The following is a 23037-nucleotide window of genomic DNA, read 5'->3' on the forward strand; positions in this document are numbered from 1 at the left end:
CTATATTTCTTGGTACTTCATTCATTATTAAAATATAACTGTTTTTATTAAATGTGTTTTCTAAGAAAATATGATAGCAAAAAATGTACTATTAGCAAACATTGCAGAATATGAGCTCATATTTAAGTAACAGTGCGAATTTACCAGTGACACCGTAGAATGACTGGTGACTTTTTTCTAAAAAGTTGTATCTTCAGTAAAACATATTTACAATGTTCACATTTGAGAAATCAATGCTATAACTAATGTCTATGTTATGTGAAATAAACATTATTAATATTGAGCCTCAGTTATATTTTTAATATGTGACAAATATTTAGAAACATTTTATACTAGATTTTTTTATTCTTTGTCTTGTATCAAAATATTTTTTTGTAGGTAATTGGTAGTAGCTTTGTGTACATCTTGTATTAATTATTTTCTCCTTTTTTCTTTCCTACTGTCATTTTTTTCTTTTGTTTTCATGTTTGTAACTCTGCTCTTTTTCCTTAATTATTATTTTCTTGTTCTGCTTTCAAAAATAATTTTCATCATACAGATAAATGCTGTGAAGCGAATAAAGGCGAAAATGGAAGCCAGTCATGGCAGCTGAATGCTGCTGCGTTTTCTTTCATTATAGTCATAAGTTTGTCTTGCATGTTTTAATGTTGTTGCTATATCATATATTTCCTTTTTTGCCCTGAAAACTTACAAGGCTAATCTAAAATTGCAATAAAATATTTTATAAAGTCCAACTAAACATGCATGTGTCCTCACCCACAAATAGTGAGCCTTTTTTCCCTGCCCCAAATTGTTGACCTTTAAAGTAGATAATTTGTCAGGAAATCACAAAAGGATGTTAAACCAAGATAGTTTCTTCCAAGTACTAGTTCACAGAGTAACTTGTTTCATTCTCAACTTTAATTTCTAAAGTTGGTCTTGTTAAATATCATGTCACTTTCATTTGAACTTAAAAATGGAAGTGCTAGTCACTCAGCTGTGTCTGACTCTTTGTGACCCCATGATCTGTATAGCCCATCAGACTCCTTCCTATGTCCATGAAATTTTCCAGGCAAAAACACTGGAGTGGGTAGCTATTCCCTTCTCTAAGAGGTCTTTCCGACCCAGGGATCAAAGCCCTGGTCTTCTGCTTTGCAGGGGTCTCTTCACCATCTGTCTGAGACACCACAAAAGTCCATTTGGAACTTAAGCATTTGCTGTATCTAATCTTCTTTCATTTGATTATTTTACAAATATAACTCAATATCCATGGCCAAATACTGTATAAATAGAAATTTTGTGATGTAGAATTGTGGCTCTTTCATATAGATTTGATGGTTATTCCTTTAAATGTAGGTTTAGAACTTTATAAACATAATATTTCATAGTGTTTTCCATTTATATAAAACATAAACCTGATAGATTTATTGCATTAAATGTGTTTATCCTATGTGCTGCCTGATTTTCCTCTTATTCACATAAAATATCATAAGGAATTAAAGTGAACCAGACTCATTTCTTCAATTTGAATACCAAAAATCTAGACTTTTAGTTTTCAATAAATAAAACTCCCTTTCTTCATTTGTCCCAAAGTAAATAGTAAATTAAAGTTGATTATATTTTAAAAGTTGCATCCTGTGTACCAGGTTTGAATTGTGTTTTGAGGTAACATCAGGTATTCATGTTCTAACATAAAATCTTATTACTTTTTCCTGGAAACCTGAGTCAGTTTCTTTGCAAGATCAGAGGGAAGTAAATGTTTTAGCCACTACTTTCAAGAAGATGAAATTGAGATGAGGACGTGTTACTAGATTCCAGCACTCAGAGGAGGCTGGATTTGATGGAGTAGCATGAGTAATGATTTTTATTTTCACATTTCATTCATTACAAAATGAGAAAAAAGTATTTTGTGTTTTTCACTCCCAGCTACACTCTAGCACGTAATTCTTACTGTGTATTCAAGACAATTAGGAGGACAAATTTACATATATTAACAAGAATGTCAGTGGCTCACATGGTAAATCAAATGATTGATTTCTGGGCTTTGAGATTCATTCATCAAAAACAATTTGTTTTGTTGTATTTATTGTTTTTTATGTCTTCAATGAAATACCTGCAGGATCCTATTATGTAAGATGTAAAGGTGGACCAACCTTTGGTAGTCTGTTCTGTAATTTATCTTTCCAAACTCTTTGCTGTCCACTGCTATACTTCTTTCTTCTGAGCTAACCACAAACCTAAAGAATGCAGAAGTGACTCATTTACAGATTAAACACACTTCTTTCTCCCCTGCTGAGACAAAGGGATTTCCTCCTACCAATTCATGCAGTGTGGGGATTTAACCTATTTATTGGAAATGTTCTAGTTTTAAAATGAAATTAACCAGTGATTCTGTGTATTGAAAACCTAATTATAATTTCATACTACACTCCATGATAGCATCTCACATCCCATAGATTTGGATAAGACTTGCAGATATGTTGACTAATGATATGTAACAAGTGCTAGGAAAAAAGGAGTTCCAGTAACACTTGCGTGAACAAACTTTTCCATTTGTTATAACCTGACTGGATCTTGCCAATATTATAAATATTTCCATAAGAAAGTCATAGAAATTATCTTGTTATAGAACATGATTACAAAATACTTTTGTGGAGAATATGTAATATGTCTTTAAGAGTTGATTTTTTTTTAATTTATAATCTATAATTCAAAGTCACCAACAGTGATATAAAGAACACTCAGTCTAGGTTACATGATAATTAGACTGATATTTGGACAGGCCAGAAAAGAACCTAAAATTAAAATTTTAGTATCTTAGCAGTATTACTTACACTTAATGAGTTGTTCATTTATGTGTTTTAAACATCTAAGTCCAAGTCAAGATATTAATCCTAAAATTTATAAGCTATTTATTATTTGGCCAAGTATCTTTTCTTATATGAACAGTTCTTTTACAGTTCTAAGATGTGCATAAGTTAAAAAATATTCTCAAGACATCTTAAAATATAAACCTTGTGCTTTGCCTTATGTCTGCAAGAAATAGGAAAGCACAAAACTATAAGCAATGCACCTGTTGCCTTTCAAAAAGTAAAACCTTAGTATAAATTACCTTGTCAGATTGTTATTTTATATTGTAATAAATGTAAATGTTGCTGAATTATATTTTTTATTACTTGGGTTTTTCTTTTGTTATGTACAACCATCAAGTCTAACTGACAGTATGTATTGTCTAATTGAAATCTGCTATAGATCTAAGGAAATGTGATTATTGGTAAGCAAGACATAAAAATTCTAGCACCATCCAAGACTTTTTTTTTAATCCGGTGGATTTTTAAATAAAATTCTGTGCCTAAATGTATAAATATGAACTTGTATGTAAGGTGAGTTTTATGTTATTCATTATATATAATATTATGTACCTATGTTCATTGTTGTCTGTATTGTATGATCAAATGTTAGAGCATTTTAACAGTTTGCTTAGACCATATTTTACCAGTTATAAAGTTAGGTTGATTTGCTTATGCATAGTTGCCATTATTTGCACGTGGAGCATCCTGATTAATTTTTCATATAAACTTGAAATCATTTTTCTTCTTCCAACCCTTTCCCAGTTTATCTTCTTTTATCTGTTTATCATTTATCTCTACTGGTCTCTTGACCCCAATTCAAGCTCTAATTATTTATCAGATAGCTCTAGGACCCATCAAACTACATTTCAGATATGTTAATGGATTATGCCTGAGGCAGCAATAAAACCTTCTTCCCTATGAAAAATATTGTCTTACATGGGAGAACCTTAAGTTAATTTTGATTTTTGGCTTTTCTGTTCTAATACTATTATTCATTGGTATAAACCCTATACCCATATTTTTTTCCAAACTATTACAAACAAACTCTTAAAACTCTTAATGACTTCATTTTTCTTAAAATTTTTTATTAGCTTAAAGTATCTCAAGTGTTTAACAATGTTAAATAAATAAATAAATTTTAGAGATTGGATTAACATATTATATATATATGTCAATTATGTAAGAATAATTGCACAAATTGCACATAATTTAGACTCTTTGGGTGTTCAGCATTTCTTTTAAAATTAATAAGTAAAATTACAAGTATGCATAGTAGTTCATAGGTTATAAAATTTGGAGATGATTATATGACTCATATTTTCTATTTAATAATTCCCATTAATTATATTTAATTTAAATTAAAACTTAAGTAAGGAAAATTCTAAAATGTATTTTAATCTGGACAGGTGGATTTATGATTTTTCATTTATATTGAACAAAATATAATATTTGAGGAGGAATTAGATCAGAACTTTTAAATCTGGATGGGTACTTTCAGATATATTAAAAGCATTCTTTTTATTCATAATACACCTACACTAAGAATAAGAGAATACAAGTTTTAGATTACAAATGATTTTAACAATTCAAGATGAATATTTGCATCACTAATGTAGTAGGTAAATATGTTTGTATCTACTTTTCAAAAATAACTGATATTATGTATATTTTCAGTTTATAGTAGTTAAACAACATTTCTAGTCATAAAATTATCTAAAACTCTCCAACTATTTGTTTTTGATTATGATATTAGCAGCATTAAGAGTTTTAAATAAATTACCTCTTAGGACACTACCTAAATTAAATATTGTCATTTCCATGTTTCATAGCCCTTATATATTAGAATTCCATTCACTGAATAAAGATACTAGATGAAAAGTTCATACCTAAATTTGTCATTTTATGTATTTTATTATGGCTCAAATCTGTGAGACATAATGTAGTATCCTTTAACCCACTTTGGAATAACTAAAATCAAGTAAGATTTCTCTTACTTGGTTTTATTTTCTTTCATTCTTCCTTCTAAATTTTTCTTTATACTATTCTCTCTCTCTCTCCCTTCCTCCCTTCCCTCCGACTCTCTCTCTTTCCCTCTCAATTTCTGGCCATGAATACATAAGATGCAGCTCTTCTGTTCCTTTTTCTGTTAATTGCTGTTAAATTTTTAAATTTCAGAATTTGTGGTATATATATATATATATACCATATATCATAAAACCTTAAACAAAGTTAATGCATTGAAAGGGTAGCTTAAATTTCTTTTCAAATGTTTGGAGATTTGAATATTCTACAAATTGTCCTGAGATGATTTCAATATAAATTGAAATTGGTAAAAAGTCTATATTTATTTAAATCAGTTGGTTAAAAAATGAAGTAGTATTAAATCACTATTAATACTTGAAATCTTAGAATTCAGAAGATATTAACAGTAGATATTAGGTCTTAACTAAAGCGAAAAAGTTTCAAACATCTAATTAACATATTTTCTGCCCAACCACCGTCTAAACTTGAGTAATTATCTAGAGTTAACATCTTTAATTTTTTTTTAATTTCTGGTTGAAAGATAATTGCTTTACAATATTGTGTTGGTTTCTGCCATATATCAACATGATTCAGCCATATGATTTATGCTGATGTATGTAGTATCTCTTTTTACTACATGGTGCTAAAAAATTTAATATAACACATAATGATTATAAAAGTAGCATCTCAGTATTTTGGTAGGAGAATGGATTCAATCTAATTTAATTGTTCTGAAATAAATCAGAGATGAGAATCTAATATCAATGCTTTATTTTCCAAACACCTTTAGTTTCTTTATCTTACCTAAGATTATGAATCAGATAAAGATCTCTGGTAGTCATTCTCCCCTCCCTCATAGTTATTAACTAATTAGTTGGAAGTCTAAAATACCTGCCCTTAAATGTTACAGAAAGAGTGGATTATTCTAGAATATCAGTTTTTAGCTACTAGTTGGCAAAATTGAAAAACAAAATAGCCAAGGAAAACACATATGTTCAAAAGTTCTAGCAGTGTATCTGAGGTGATTTGAACTGCAACTGATGTCCTAGTATCTTTGCTGTAGACTATTATTCCACCTACTTTTTAAAGATATACTCATTCAAGTGTAATTAAATTTTAAGTATGAACTAATCTAATGTTGGTTGTATTAAGCCTAGGAACATTGTAAAGTTTCTTTATTTGTGTATGTTCAAATTGAATTTAGTTATTCTTTATCATTCCATTTTTAAGTAATGGAAATATAGGTATAAACTGGAAACATTGCATAATATTCAGAGATAACATAACTTTTAAATTATGCCATATTTATCTATGTACTAAATGGGCACTGTGAAATAAATCTCTAGTAAATCCTTTTTTTCTAAAAAGTAAGAAATTGAAAATTACTGTCTTAACATCCATAATTCATGAACTTCTTTCAAGAATATTTTTATCTCACATCTTAACATTGATTTTATATATAACAGTTCTGTTTTAAAGTGACTATTTCTGATCATTTTAATTGCATTTGTTTTCATCATAGCTTTTCTTAAAATAAAATGTATGTTATATATGTATTGTCCTCAATATCATCTCTTATTTAAAACCCGTGACATAATATCCAGCACTATGTGTAATCCTATGCATGAGTTTCATAGTATATTAAATGTCATTTTATTTTCTGTACTTCTGTGTCTCCATTGTTGTAATAAAGAAAACTGAGGAAAACCTTTGCTATATGTGTTTTCTTTATTACTGGTAAAAACCTTTTCTGTCTTCTGTGTTTTCATTTCTAACTTGATCAGATTCAATATCTCAGTGTAATAAATGTATGGTTAGACATGCATATATGTTTCTCTTTTACAAACAGTCAATTGTTGCATTGCCAGTTAAAAAGTAAATAGTGTGTAGAAATTACAAAAGGGAAAATACTCATTTTCAAGATTTGCATTATTTTAAGGCATGCTTAATCTTCCTTTATCCAGAACAGCCTTCTTCCAAATATATGTCTTAAAATAAAGACCACTCATTAAAATGTTCACATACATTTTAAAATGAAAATTATAATATCTATATTTTGTTACAATGCTGAACTTCTTTCAGTTGATAAAATAGTTTTAGAAGTTTTATATATTGGGAGAGAGAAAGAGGTAAGCTGATTTTTTTTTTCTGTTCTTGTTTTTATTTTCCCTGAAGCTCCTTAAAAATGATATGGTATCAAATGGGAAGTATCTGGGGATATTTGAACATTTTCATAGTGACTGTCACAGTAATTTTATATTACCTGGTTAGATTTATGTTACTTTATTTTGGGGGGCCACATGAGTAAGCTAAAGAGATTTGAGCAAATATATTCTAGCATTCTAATCAAACAACATTATCTTATTATAGCAACAATCTGAGGATAGAGAAGAATGACTAGTCATTGACATAGTCAAGTTACCCATATTCTGTTTTCCTTGTGTGTTTGTTTTATCAAATTACACTGAAAGGAGGTATACCTAAATCTTTGTTTATTACTTACATGATCTTCTAGCTTTGACCTACTTCTTTTGACTTCTTGATTGGACCATAGACAAAACTTTCTGGCAAAGAACAGGCTGTGTATTAACTGACTACCATGCCTTCCAGTAGTCCTGGTACTTCTCTTAAGCTGCTGTTATATTTCTGACTTCAACTTACAGATAAAGCTGAATTTATTTTCATGATCAGTGTAATAAACTCACATGGAGTATATAGTCTTAGAATATCAAGTTAAATTTTATTATTTTCTGATTTTTATACATTGTCTAAAAACACTTTAAAAATGACTTATTTATATTTTTGGTAGAAATAAATAATATTATCTTTATATAAAATAATCTTTTTACTGTCTAATGAAAACTAAAATAGATATTTCCATTTCAACATCTATCCTTTTCATTTTAAGAAATCAAAATAAGCAACTTCAGTACATAATTTGCATAGTGGCTATATGCTTGCTTCTTTACTGATTTCTCATTTATTATTACAAAGAGAAATATTAAATTACTTTAAAAATCATATTAGAATATAATCTTTTATTTGTTTAAATGTGGGCAAAACAGAACTAACAATTATCTCTTCAAACTTGCATTTCTGATTTGAAGAATCTCTGAATGACAAATTTCCATTTGCCATTGCTTCTATATGATTTCACCATGGGTGAATTGGATATGTACATTACCTGAAAGATTAAATGCAAAATTCACTGGTGCTCTTGAAAAATGAAAAGAAATATATTCACTTTTTGGTGCTTATTGGTGGAAAACAGAAGAACAATTAATTGGATTTTCATATACTATCCTGAGACTCTTCTATAAATGGCTCAGATATGAAGGAAAGTTTATTTAAGGAAATAGAAACATTTCTCTACAGCACTATTCAGTATGGTTCATTTATAGTCCTCATACAAAAACAGGAAACTGAAAATGATTGACTTACCTGTGCATTACTCATAACTTAGTATGTCACATTTTGGTAATTGTTAAAGGACATAAATGTATTTATAGACATTCTCAGTTGATTCAGGCCTATTAATCATTCCCATTAAGATTTTAAAATATTAACTTTTTTCGTGCTCTTAAATATACTTTGTTTTCTAGGATAATTTCAACTTTGCACCAAAATGGAGAGTAATGTACCGAGTTCGTATATACCTCTTATCTTCATATATGCATAGCCTCCTCCATTATAATTGTGCAGAGTGGTACCTTTGTTATCATCAATGAACCTACATTGAGACATCATTTTTTTACCCAGAGTTCATAGTTTGTATTGAATGTTACTCTTGGTTTTGCACATTCTGTGGGTTTTGATGAATATATAAATGACATGTATCCACCATTATGGTATCATACAAAATAGTTCCAGTGCCCTAAAGATCCTGTGTCCTCTGCCTGACTTTTCACCCCTGTCTCTCTGCTAATCCCTGACAACCACTGATGTTTGTTACTGTGTTCAGAGTTTTGCCTTTTCTGTGTTGTCATATAGATGGAATCATACAGTAAGTAGTCTTTTCAGATTGGCTTCTCTCACTTGGTAATGTACCTTTAAAATTCCTCTGTATCTTTTCATGTGCCTCTATATATTTTCATGTTCATTTCTTTGTAGTATTGAATGATATTCCATTGCCTGGATGTTCCATGTTTTATCCTTACACCAAATGAAATGAATAACATTTTTGTCTCTATTTTTCTTAGTGAAAATCTACACTTCTATTTTATAGTTGATGGTATACAAAATAGTCATTCAGATGCAGGTGCAATAATAAGTGGCCCTACATGTTTAGAATGTTTCATTTTAATAATGTAGCTTAATTTATTTTTATTTAACCCCAATGCAGAAAAGGAAGTCTCTAAGACACAATAAAATGCATGTTAAAATGGAAATTTTGTAAACTTAGTAGGTTATAAATTCCTTACAAAATGATAATATCATTCATATATTTGTTCACATTTTGCATTTATTATCTTATAAATTTAGAAAATTCAAAAATATGTGTATTTTATACACATTTAATAATAAATAGGTTAAACTGTATGGAATTTCAATAAACAATTTGTAAAACATCAATTGTAGTTTAATACTGATGCTCCTGCTCTTTATTTGCTAAGTCATGTCCAACTACTTGCTACCCCAAGAACTATTTAGTCTGTCAGGCTCCTCTGTCCATAGGATCTCCCAGCCAAGAATACTGGAGTGAGTTGCCATTTCCTTCTTCAGAGACTCTTCCCAATGCAGGGGTCAGATCTCTATCTACTTCTTGGCAAGTGGATTCTTTACCCCTGAGTCACCTGGGAAGCTCTCGTTTAATTTTCTACAAGTGTAATTCAATTTTGTAATATAGTCTTTAAGAAAAAATGGTACTTTCTGTTTGTGTAAAGAAAATTTAAGTTCCTTGTTTTAAATATATGGAATGGTCATTTACATTTAAAAGAAACAATGAAATTGGCCATTTAATGAGTGAAGCAAGGACCTAAAATTTAAACTATTCACTTTTTTTTAAACACTGGTCAATATCTGTTTTGATCATATTCATGTCATTCTAAGAAGCTCCCTTTTCTACTAACCAATAAAAGCTTCACTGTCTTATGTGAAATAACAAAATTAATTCCATGAAAATAAATTGAACATATACCATAAGATTTAAACTGAATAGGAAGAAATTATAGAGTGAGTCAGGTAAGAATAAACTTCAAATGTAGCAGTTTGAGTAATTATCACATAGAAAAATGTTTTATATCACTATCCATATTTTGGACAGGATTTTGTGGCAGGTGGTCTCCTTCCAACATAATTAGCAATTTGAAATGTCAATGTAGATAAAAGCATAAATATTCTGCTATGCAAATGCTTTAGATATTTCACAATTTCCCATGGTTTATATTTGCACCAGGTTTGCAACAATTATAAAATATTCATTGCTAAGTTTTCAGTTTTTTGAAATATTTATCAGAAAAAATGCTATTATCTACTGTTTCTTTTAGTCATTTTTTTTTTCAAAATTAATGCAATTACTTTATTCTTTAATCTCCTTTCTTACATTAAAACATATTACCAAAAAAAAACATGTTACCTTAACTCATACTAAAATTTGACAAGTTTCCATCATCATTCTCATAGAAGAAGAATGCTTTTTATATTTTAGATTATTCAGTTTTTATATGGAATTGTTTTAATTTTTAAAAAGATAGATATTAAGATCTTAAGGAAGATTGGATAAATATTTTAAAAAATGTTCAAAATTATGACTCACTTGAAATGTCATTCTAATTAAAAGTATATAGAATAAGTATACAGGCAAACTGTTTACCATCTGAGTCACCAGGGAAGTCCATACTAATTATAATTTATGGTATGTATGTATACATATATATTGCAAAATATAGTATATTTTATCTTATTCAGTGTCTACTTTTAAATTTTTTTTGATATAGACAATTTTTAAAGTCTTTTTTTCCCCATTTATTTTCATTTTTAAAGTCTTTATTGAATTTGTTACAATATTGCTTCTGTTTTATTTATTTATTTATTTTTTTGGCCATAAGTCATGTGGGATCTTAGCTTCCTCTACCTTCTGCATTGGAAGATGAAGTCACAACTACGACCACCAGGGAGTCCCTACAGATAATGCAGGGAAGTCCCTGAATTATCTAATGTGAATTAAATCACTAAACTAAATATGAGACTGACTATCATCTAGCTTCTTCAATCCAAACATCAGGCAGGGATTGACATGTATATATGCATTATGGAAAAAGGCATGGAATAAGAGAGAGGGAAGGCTGGATGGACATTTTAGTGCTGAAGCCCAGGCCTCTCCTAGCCCGCTCTCAACCATTGCAGCAAGCTTTATTTTCTTGTCTATGTGTCTCTAGCCTCTTCCTACCATCTTTTAAGAAAAGATCAGTTAGGTTTTGTTGGTGGTGGTGTTTATTTTGTTTTGATTAACTTATTTGTTTTTCTATTCAATAGAAAGGTTCATTTTTTTAACCTCGTCATTTATCACTTAATCATCATCTTCCACCAGTTACCCCCAATATCAAATCCCTGATATCCATAAATATATGCTAACTTCAGGTTGTACTGTATATTTTCATATATTTCCTTCTTTGCTTATATCATGTTCTGACTGAAATGGGCTCATCATTACACAGAAAACTTCTTATTCTTCAGTGTCATGTCAGAAGTTATCTTCTCTATCATGCTTTCCTGACCACTAACCATCAGCTTATATGCTTCTTCCACCTATTTTCTCAGGTCACACTATGTTACACCACCAGAAAAGCATTCTCACTCACCCCTATCAATACATTAATAACTCCCAGTAAAGAGAGCCCTCTGCCTTTTTCTTATTTTATTCTCACAACAGCTTGATAGAATTTTTTAATAGCATTAGGATAATCATATGTCTTATGATTATCACATAGGATGATCATATGTCTTTGACCAATTTATCACTAGGCTAAAAGATAGCTTTTATAATACAAAGGACTAGAAAATATTTTGAAAAGATATGTCATTCACAATCTGACTTTGTAAATATACATATATATAATATATAAATATATATTTTCATATATATGTAAATAGACATATATTCTTCTAGAAAAAGAATGTAGGGTTTTACAAGTAGTAATTAATTTGCATAGTAAAATATATTTACAATTTCTTTTCCATTACTAAACCAATTATCCTCAATTAACTGGTTTTTCTTACCTCAAATTGATTACTTGGTTTAAAAATCAAGTCTGATTTATCAGTGCTTCCTCTTGATACCATCTTCTTCCAAATCTCTCCTGTTAGTAGGGAAAAGGCACTTGAAAGGAAATTGTAGATTATCATTGCATTTATGCATTTAAAAATCATTATACATGTAATATCATTTTGAAAGATAAATCAAAATGACTAGAAAATAGATAGTATTAAGGAATTGTAAAATACAATCTTCACCTCCCTAATATTAGGTTTGTATGAAAATAAATTTGCTAGTAGGTAATAAGCTGTCTACATCAGTATTGCTTAACTGATTATACACAAAAAAGACAAGACTGCCTTTTTAAGATGTACCAAAAATTGCCTGAAGACTTAAAACATATATGAGGTCTTCCCTGGTGACTCAGATGGTAAACCATCTGCCTGCAATGCAGGAGACCCGGGTTTGATCCCTGGGTTGGGAAGATCCCCTGGAGAAGGCAAAGGCAACCCACTCCAGTACTCTTACCTGGAAAATCCCATGGACAGAGGAGACTGGTAGGCTACAGTTCATGGAATCACAAAGAATCAGACATGACTGAGTGACTTCACTTTCCTTTTCATTTTAAAACATATGTAAACAATAGCACAGGGCTTTATTGATATGTTTGAATAATGTTGAAAGATTATTGGTGAATTTTGTTTATATCTTTTAAAATCTGAAAATTTTCAATTCCTAAATTAATGAAGAATACTACAAAGGGTATTATCAAAGGACCAGAAGCTAATCACATACAATATAAAGTTCCATGTAACTACTGATCCCCAACATGACTTTTATAATGTGTCTAGATATATAAAGAGCTCCAATGAATTCAATACGTGTTCATTTAAAACACAGCTAATTACCTCTGTGTGATCCCAAAAGCTAAAAATCCCTCAGACAAGTCCCAAAGCACTTATAAATTGGTGTTCAGTTCAGTTCAGTCACTCAGTCATGTCCGACTCTTTTCGACCCCATGAATCTCAGCACGCCAGGCCTCCCTGTCCATCACCAACTCCCAGAGTTTACTCAAACTCATGTCCGAGTCGGTGATGCCATTCAGCCATCTCATCCTCTGTTGTCCCCTTCTCTTCCCACCCCCAATTCCTCCCAGCATCAGGGTCTTTTCCAGTGAGTCAGCTGTTCGCACGACATGGCCCAAGTACTGGAGTTTCAGCTTCAGCATCAGTCCTTCCAATGAACACCCAGGACTGATCTCCTTTAGGATGGACTGGTTGGATCTCCTTGCAGTCCAAGGGACTCTCAAGAGTCTTCTCCAACACCACAGTTCAAAAGAATCAGTTCTTCGGTGCTCAGCTTTCTTCACAGTCCACATGACCACTGGAAAAACCATAGTCTTGACTAGATGGACCTTTATTGGCAAAGTAATGTCTCTGCTTTTTAATATGCTATCTAGGTTGGTCATAACTTTCCTTCCAAGGAGTGTCTTTTAATTTCATGGCTGCAATCATCATCTGCAGTGATTTTGGAGCCCCCAAAAATAAAGTCTGACACTGTTTCCGCATCTATTTCCCATGAAATGATGGGACCAGATGCCATGATGTTAGTTTTCTGAATGTTGAACTTTAAGCCAACTTTTTCACTCTCCTCTTTCACTTTCAATAAAAAGGCTTTTTAGTTCCTCTTCACTTTCTGCCATAAGGGTGGTGTCATCTGCATATCTGAGATTATTGATATTTCTCCTGGCAATCTTGATTCCAGCTTGTGCTTCTTCCAGCCCAGCATTTCTCATGATGTACTCTGCATATAAGTTAAATAAGCAGGGTGACAATATACAGCCTTAACGAACTCCTTTTCCTATTTGGAACCAGTCTGTTGTTCCATGTACAGTTCTAACTGTTGCTTCCTGACCTGCATACAGGTTTCTCAAGAGACAGGTCAGGTGGTCTGGTATGCCCATCTCTTTTGGAATTTTCCAGAGTTTATTGTGATCCACACAAAGGCTTTGGCATAGTCAATAAATAAATTGGTGTAATTACATACAAGTATGTACTTTTTCAAGTGTCTAACAATTTTTTTTTAATATTTTTTTAAGATTTTACCCTTTTAAAATTCCAATATTCTTTGCCTGAAATGCAATCCTTTATAAAAGACTCTGCACTTTTATCTTCACTACAATACTCTCTTCACAGCCAGCACAGATATAATAGCATTATTTACATTTTTCCTTTAAATCATACCCTGAAAAACATGTGCGATAGAACACTGTACCCATAGATTTTGTATAACTAGTTCAATAAGCAATTAAATATCTGAATAAAGTGAACATTTATAGGCACTCCATGGACATGAGTTTGAGTAAGCTCCAAGAGCTGGTGATGGACAGGGAAGCCTGGTGTGCTGCAGTCCATGGGGTGGCAAAGAGATTGACATGACTGAGCAACTGAACTGAATTGAACTGAACTAGAAAAGTTGCTAATGAGCACATTTTGTCAGAAAGCTGAATGATGTAATTACTTTATCTCATAAATACTATTAAGAAGAATTGTCCAAAAAAGAACTGATATTACAGAGTAAATGATTAGAACACACAGAGAGTATAGTCATAATTTAAAACAAAGGAGACTTTGATCCACTTCATATTAAAATAAATTTTAAGAGTTTTAATCTTATTGTTTTATCTAAATGGATATTTACATGTTTAACATATTATGCAAAATAACATTAACTATAAAAATAACAATAAATGTAATTCAAAACCTCAAAAAAAAATACTGTAGTGGGTTGCCATTTCCTCCTCTAGGGTATCTTCCTGACTCAGGGATTGAACCTGTGTCTCTTACATGTCTGGCATTGGTAGGTGATTCTTTACCACTGTGTCACCTAGAAAATATACATATATATATATATATATATATAATTATAATATGTAATTATTGTATATAAAACAGAAATTAGATATAAAGTTATAAATATATGTTAATTATATATAATATAAATATTAAACATATAAATTAAATATAAATTATAAATACAATATAACATATATTATATGTATATATATTTGTTCAAAAACTGAGCATAGTTCAGTGTTATCTGTCAGAAACAATAAGAGAATTATCAATAATTATCTTCATTTTTTTTTAATGTTGACATCAGACTTTCAGAGATTGGGAGAGTTTTTAATTTGACATATAGAAGTAAGGCAATAACCAAAAAGGAAAATTTACTATACAAATAATGAAAAAATTAAAAAATAATATTGAACTAAAAAACTTCTTAAGTTTTAGTCACAGTGAGATGCACATCTAAAACTGGAAGGATAAAAATATACTGAAACCTTAGGCCTAATGAATAGTGTTTATCAAAAATAGTAAAAAATACATGTAAAATATAAACATTTATTTACAATTATTTTATACACCACAGTTCAGGTATGCTAACAATATTAAAGTATTTATACTTGCTAAAATCGAGGAAGATTTGGGGTAAAAGAAGAGAAATCCTAATTTTTTAAAAGAAGATACTATAAACAAGTGATGAATAATAAGTTTGCTATAAACAAAGTGGTCATTTGTGTTAGTCACTCATTCATATCCAGCTCTTTGTGACCCCATGGACTGTAGCCCGCCAGGCTCCACTCTCCTTGGGATTCCCCAGGCAAGAATACTGGAGTGGGTTGCCATTTCCTTCTCCAGGGGATCTTCCTGACCCAGGGTTCAAACCTGGGTCTTGTGCATTGCAGGCACATTCTTTACCATCTGAGCCACCAGGTTTGTAAAGTGTTTGTTTATGGTGCTTTGGAATTCCCAAAGTACCTTCATATATGATTATCAAAGAATATTTTAGCTAGGATATATGAGAATTATTATCCACATTTCATTAATTTTTAAGCTAAATAAAAGCATGACTGAGATATTTGCATTTGTAGTGTGTTGTCTACAAAATGGTGGAGATGAAAATAATTTCCATCAACATTTATTTTCTATAGTTTTAATTTCTTATATTTTTATGTTTTGTAATTGTACATTGCTTTTTTCTCAAAAGATAAATATGTTATAAAGTTATTTTAAAATAAAAGCACATGTCATAAGAGGAGATATTCAGTTTTTCTCTGGTCATGTGTGTGTGTGTGTGTGTGTGTGTGTTAGTCACTCAGTCATGTTTGACTCTTTGCGACCCCATGGACAATATAGCCTGCCAGCCTCCTCTGTCCATGTGATTCTCCAGGCAAAAATACTGGAGTGGGTTGCAATTCCCTTCTCCACAGGATCTTCCCAGTCCAGGGATTGAACCCAAGTCTCCAGCATTGCAGGCAGTTTCTTCACCAACTGAGTCACCAGGCAAGCCCTCTGATGGTACCGGGAAGCAATGAAAAAAGTGGCTTGGAATGGAGAGAGAGTATAAATTCCAATCATAGTAGCTCTTGAGTTTGTTTGAATTTTTAAAACATTTGGATTAATAGAAAATGATATATTTAATCATGCTTGCTGTTATAGTTTGCAATGATTTTCTCTTTATTTTTATTTAATACAATTAAAGAGACATTTATCAGACATTAAAAACCTCAGAATTTCAAACATTTGTCCTTAATAGGCTTCGGTTCAGTTCAATTCAGTTCAGTTCAGTCACTCAGTTGTGTCCAACTCTTTGTGACCCCATGGACTGCAGCACACCAGGCCTCCCTGTCCATCACCAACTCCTGGAGTTACTCAAACTCATGTCCATTGAGTTGGTGATGCCATCCAACCATCTCATCCTCTGTCGTCCCCTTCTCCTGTAGCCTTCAATCTTTCCAGCATCAGGGTCTTTTCAAATGAGTCAGTTCTTCCCATCAAGTGGCCAAAGTATTGGAGTTTCAGCTGCAACATCAGTTTTCCAATGAATATTCAGGACTGATTTCCTTTAGGATGGACTGGTTGGATCGCCTTGCAGTCCAAGGGACTCTCAAGAGTCTTCTTTGACACCACAGTTCAAAAGCATCAATTCTTCTGTGCTCAGCCTTCTTTAAGTTCAACTCTCACATCCATACATGAATACTGGAGAAACCATAGCCTTGACAAGACAGAACTTTGTTGGCAAAGTAACGTCTCTGGTTTTCAATATACTGTCTAGGTTGGTCATAATTTTCCTTTCAAGGAGTAAGCATCTTTTCATTTCATGGCTGCAGTGATTTTGGAGCCCCCCCAAAAAAATCTGTCATTGTTCCCACTGTTTCCCCATCTATTTGCTATGAGGTGATGGGACTGGATGCCATGATATTAGTTTTTGATTGTTGAGCTCTAAGCCTTTTTCACTCTCCACTTTCACTTTCAAGAAGCTCTTTAGTTCTTCTTCACTTTCTGCCATAAGGGTGGTGTCATCCGCATATCTGAGGTTACGGCAATCTTGATTCCAGCTTGTGCTTCATCCAGCCCAGCATTTCTCATGTTGCCCCATCCTTGCAGCTGTCCATAGCTGACCCGTACTTCCACAGCAGATGCTCAAGCACAGTTCTCTCCCAGTTTCCATGGGGTCCCCAGGCCCCGGTTCTCTCCCAGTTTCCATGGGGTCCCCAGGTCCCGGTATGCACAAGGCCTGCCTGAGCCCCCTGAGGGTCTCTGGCAGGAATGGGGTCCGACACTAAACGCAAATTTGCCCCTCCAAACAGACTTATCAAATGTGAATTAAAATTGAACGGATCATTTGTATGGCAAAAACAAACACAGCATTTAAAACACTTTTCCTCCAATTGAAAAATTAAGAAACATTAAATGGAGTGGATCCATCAGTCCAGGTATTAACAACAGTCAGTATAAATACAGGAAACCCATGGTCATGACATAGAAGAGAACTGTGGTATGTGGAGAAATGGAAAGAGTGGGACATTGTTCTTAGATTGTTATATCAATCCTTTCAAAAGTTCACCCTTTAATAGTGAATTTTATAACATGCTTGAATAAAAGTCTTCGTTGTTTTTTCTACTTTTGATTACACTTGCAGAAGTCATGTTGTTTTAAATATATAAAAGTAGATACTTGGAATCAGTTTTCTAAAAACCTAAAGTACATAATAATGGTATTTCTATGAATATGGCTGATGCCTCACTGAGTATCACTGAGAGAAAACTAGCAAACCTAAAGACAAATCATACATAATTTAAGTTCTGTTTAATAGGTCAGGTATTCCCCATTGGAAATTGTCTTATAAATGCAACTTTTCTCTACCCAACTCCTCAGGATTGAAAAGATTATTTTCTTTCTTGAGTGGATTATGTCAAAAAATGCATAGACTACAGCTTAATCTATACTGGGCAATATTGTGACTATACTTCATTTTCAATATCACCACTGTTCATAAAGCTGTAAAGTTTATCAACATTTTTAAGTCTTTTAAAAATACTTTTTTTTCTGTTGACCCTAATCTTGTTTCTCTACTTCGGCTCTTTTTCCTATATTTTCCTATTCTTTGTTGATTTTGGGGGATCCTAGAAAAATATCACAGAACACTAAATAATCAATTTAAGATCATTTCCAAGTATATGAACGACAAGTGATTTTGGAAAGCAACGATCTAAATAACAGAGCAAGAAACTTCAGTTTCTTAAGTGAAATCTTAGGTTCACTTTTTAACTAGAGCAGTAAGTATGCTTTTTAATATTTTTTTTTTATTTTTAACTGTAGCATAATTGCTTTACAGTGCTGTGTTGTTTCTGCCATTTGACAGTGTGAAGCAGCCAGAAGCATACACATATCCCCTCTTTCTGGATCCTCCTTCCCATCCACTCCCACGTCACCCCTCTCGGTTGTCACAGAGCACCGGGCAGTTCTCCCAATGCTACACTGCAACTTCCCTCCATCTATCTATTTTACACATGGGGATGAATATATTTCAGTGCTACTGTCTCCTTTCTTCCCACTCTCTTCATCCCCTGCTGTGTCCACAAGTCCATTCTCTACGTCTGCGACTCTATTCCTGCCCTGAAAATAGGTTCATCAGCACCGTTTTTCTAGACTTCATATATATGTGTTAACATGCAATGTTTACTTTTCTCTTTCTCACTTCACTCTGTGTGACAGCTCTAGGTTCATCCACCTCATTTCTACTGACTCACATTTGTTCCTTTTATGATTGAGTAATGTTCCATTATATATATATATGTATCACAACTTCTTCATTCATTCCTCTGCCAATGGACGTCTAGGTTGCTTCCATGTCCTGGTTATTGTCAATAGTGCTACAATGAGCATTGGGGTGCATGTGTCTTTTTGAATTATGGTTTTCTCAGGGTATATGCCTGGTAATGGAATTGCTGGGTCACATGGTAGTTTTATTTTTAGTTTTTAAAGGAACCTCCATACTGTTTTCCATAGTGGCTGTATCAATTTACGTTTCCACCTACAGTGCAAGCATTGTTGTTGTTAAGTGGCTAAGTTATGTCCAACTCGGCAACTCCATGATCTGTAGCATGCCAGGTTCCTCTTTCCATGGGATTTCCCAGACAAGAATACTGGAGTAGATTGCCATTTCCTTCTCCAGGGGATCTTCCTGTCTCAGGCATCTAACCTGTGGCAGACAGAAACTTTACCACTAAGCCACCAGGGAAGTCCCTTTCTCCACATGTTCTCCAGCATTTGTTGTTGTTGTTGTTTTATAGATGTTTCTATTATGGCCATTCTCACTGGTATAGATGATACCTCACTGTAATTTTGTTTTGCATTTCTCTATTAATGAACAATGTTGCACATCTTTTCATGTTTGTTGACCATCTGTTTTTCTTCTTTGGAGAAATGTCAGTCTAGAGCTTCCACATATTTTTTGACTGGGTTGTTTGTTTTTCTGATAATGAGCTGCTTGTTTATTTTGGAGATTAATCCTTTGTCAGTTGCTTCTTTTGCCATTATTTTCTTCCATTCTGAGAGTTATCTTTTCATCTTGTTTATACTTTCCTTTGCTGTGCAAAAACTTTTAAATTTAATTAGATCCCATTTGTTTATTTTTGTTTTTATTCCCATTACTATAGGAGGTGGGTGAAAGAGAATTTTGCTATGAATTATGTCAATCAGTGTTCTGCCTATGTTTTCATCTAATAGATTTCCTTTTAAAATATATATTACCCCAGAGTGTACCTTTTATAATGCATGCAGATTACTCTAGGTCCTTCTTAATCTAAAAATCTTATCTTTTTTTTTTTTTTCCTTTGTTGTGTTTTAGAGAATCCAATGACTGAAATTAAATTTGGGAAACTTCTGCTTCATAAATAAAACTGAACTTCAATCAATGTGTGTTAAACCTAAAGACTTATGTTAGTTTTAATCTATTTTAGTACATATCAGGAAACCCCTCTAATGCTGAACTAATTTTGAAGTACTCAGTGAAGGTTTGTGAAGCCTAAGTGAATTAATAGTTCTTTAAAAAAAAAAAAATGAAACTATATAGACACAAAAGTCTACAGATAATCCAGATGTCTGAGCTGACCAACACAGTTTGTTTTCTTTTATTTTCTTTTGGCCACACAGCATGGGATGCAGGATTTTAGCTCCCAAGCCAGGGATGGAACCCCCTGCAATGGAAGCTCAGAGTCTTAACCACTGGACTACCAGGACAGGTTAGAAGGAGCTCAAATGTAGAAAGCATCCTGCTCTTTCTCTTTGCACATAGGATGAAACATATGTGCATATAGATTTATACCTAGGTTTTCCATAAATCTTTTGATACATGAAAATGTGTTGCACTAGGCAAGATGAAGGAAGAACATGTAAACAGGAGACAAATAGACCTACCTCTATTGTAGAAGAGATTAGTATTTGTTCAAGGTCATGATGAACAACAAAAACTTTCCTTGCAGTCTTTTGTATGCTTAACTGTGTTTATCAGTGTGTGTGTATGCACAGTCATATTTGTCTCTTTGCAATCCCATGGACTGTAGCCCACCAGGCTCCTCTGTCCATGGATTTTCCAGGCAAAAGTACTGAAGCAGATTGCCATTTCCTACCTCAGAGTGTATTTAGCACTATCACTTATGAAAATAATTACTACTATTCTGGGAGCAAATCTCCATTTAGGACCATTTAAATTTAAATTAATCTCCATTTAAACTTTTTTTTAAGTTTTTTTCTCTAAATTTTTATCACAAATTTCTACATCTAAAAGTAATTCTCAACCTATAGAGAGTTAAATAAAAAACTGAACTACTTAAGAATCAAAAAGCAATGTTACTTTTATAAATAAAATGTACTGTTTAAAAAAAATTAGCATCAAACAATATTTCATGGAAAATTATTTAAGTGCTTTTAGCAGTAAGCTAATTTCTGCAACAGAAATATGAAAAAAATCATGCATATGACAGATGTGAAATTTTTTTTCCTTATTTTAGTGTTTTGATTTTATATTTTGATGACTACTAAGTTGCAATTACACAAGCTCTTGGGCTACATATTGGTTTAGTTAGCCAATTTCTAACTTTCACAGAGTGAGAGGTACAGCTTGGAGGGATGTTGTAAAAACTCTCTTAGACTGATTCTCATATTTGCTTTCAATAATAAAATATGTATGTACAAATAGATATTTGAATTTTTGACACCTAAATTACTTATATTGTATTAATTCTAAATCCCTTTTCAAGGAGAAATACAAAAGAACACCAAAAAAGAAGCTGAAAACAAGGATTCAAGAAAAATACAGAAAAGCAAGAAATAATTATTTGCATTATTGTACCTCTTTTAAATAGTTGTTTTGCTACTAGTAGCATAGAAAAGATGGATATTGACATTTTTAGGCAAGCAAATTACATATTTTAATTCATTTACTAGTTTTATTACTATCTTTTGACTATTTGATGCTGAGTATCCAATATAAAATATTGACTTAAACACAGGTATAAAAAAACATAAAACTGAGAAGTTCCCTGTTGGTCTAGCCATTGGGATTCAGTGCTTTCACTGCATGGCCTGGGTTCAATCCCTGGTTCAGGAACTAGGATCCCAGAAGTCATGCAGTGTGGCATATTACATATACTAAGTTGCTTCAGTTGTGTCCGACTCTTGGTGAGACCCTATGGACAATCACCTGCCAGGCTCCTCTGTCCGTGGATTCCCCAGGCAAGAATTCTGGAGTGGGCAAGTTGCCATGCCTTCAGGCTAAATAAAAATAGTCTTCAGTTCTACAGGTTTAATATTAAGGGTTATCTTGTAATGTCGAGACCTGAAAATATTTTTGTTTTTGTAATGGAGTTAAATAAAAATTAAGTCATAAAGCATATATGTAAGTATTCTGGGAAGCTAAAAAAGAAAAGATGGCTTTAAAATCCTTTAAATGATTGCCATGCTTAGTTTAAATGTATCATGTAATTAAAGCCATAACTTACTTATAAAGATTTTTTTGTATGTTGTTAAGGACATAAATCATTCCTAGTCCCCAGATTCTAGTGATGCAGTGCTATATACGGTAATGACTTTGTGAGAAGTCCAGACAAATAAATGAACTTTAACAATAGACTAAGTTGGTAGCAAAAGAAAGAAGAAAAATATTAGAAAATCTAGCTTTCATAATTACTATAGCTTAACTTCATGGAATATGAGAAAATATAAATATTTAAATATATTATTAAGCTAAAAAAAGCTTTCACAAAAGAATGTAATTAAATATTTATTACATAAACCTATTTGATATCCATGCCTATTCTTTGCAGTGACAAAATATATATTTAGTTTTTCTTAAAAAGTAACTTTAGGTAGTCATCCAATTTTGCAATCATTAGTTTAAAAGGTATAACTTTGTTTCTCCAGGAAAAAAGTAATAGCTCTTAAGGTCAATATTCCCTCACCATAGATGCTTTACAAATACAATGTTTCTAAGCACTTTTTGAACTCAGGAATGAAACAGATCAATATACTGGTTTAATACTAAGAAGGTCACAAATAAAATATTTATCATTTAAAAGCTAACTAGCTAAAACTAAGTCATTTCAGAACAGTGACTGTATTCTCAGAAGAATAATCAATGCTT

The 23037-nt window shown here is 32.1% G+C and overlaps 1 protein-coding gene across 2 annotated transcripts in view; it reads left to right on the plus strand.

Moving 5' to 3' along the window:
* The window catches only part of NCAM2 (neural cell adhesion molecule 2), a 545626-nt gene that overhangs the window by 504911 nt on the left and 17678 nt on the right, over positions 1 to 23037 (plus strand). The window contains exon 16 of one of the 2 annotated variants that reach the window (XM_070455107.1): positions 539 to 6565. The exons of the other annotated variant lie outside the window; for it this stretch is intronic. Coding sequence (XP_070311208.1) covers positions 539 to 645 — 107 coding nt within the window. The 3' untranslated portion in view covers positions 646 to 6565. Of the gene's footprint in view, positions 1 to 538; positions 6566 to 23037 lie in introns of those variants that run through there. 2 annotated transcript variants of the gene reach the window in all.

This window comes from Odocoileus virginianus, chromosome 25 (assembly GCF_023699985.2).
Source record: "Odocoileus virginianus isolate 20LAN1187 ecotype Illinois chromosome 25, Ovbor_1.2, whole genome shotgun sequence".
Classification (NCBI taxonomy): Eukaryota; Metazoa; Chordata; class Mammalia; order Artiodactyla; family Cervidae; genus Odocoileus; species Odocoileus virginianus.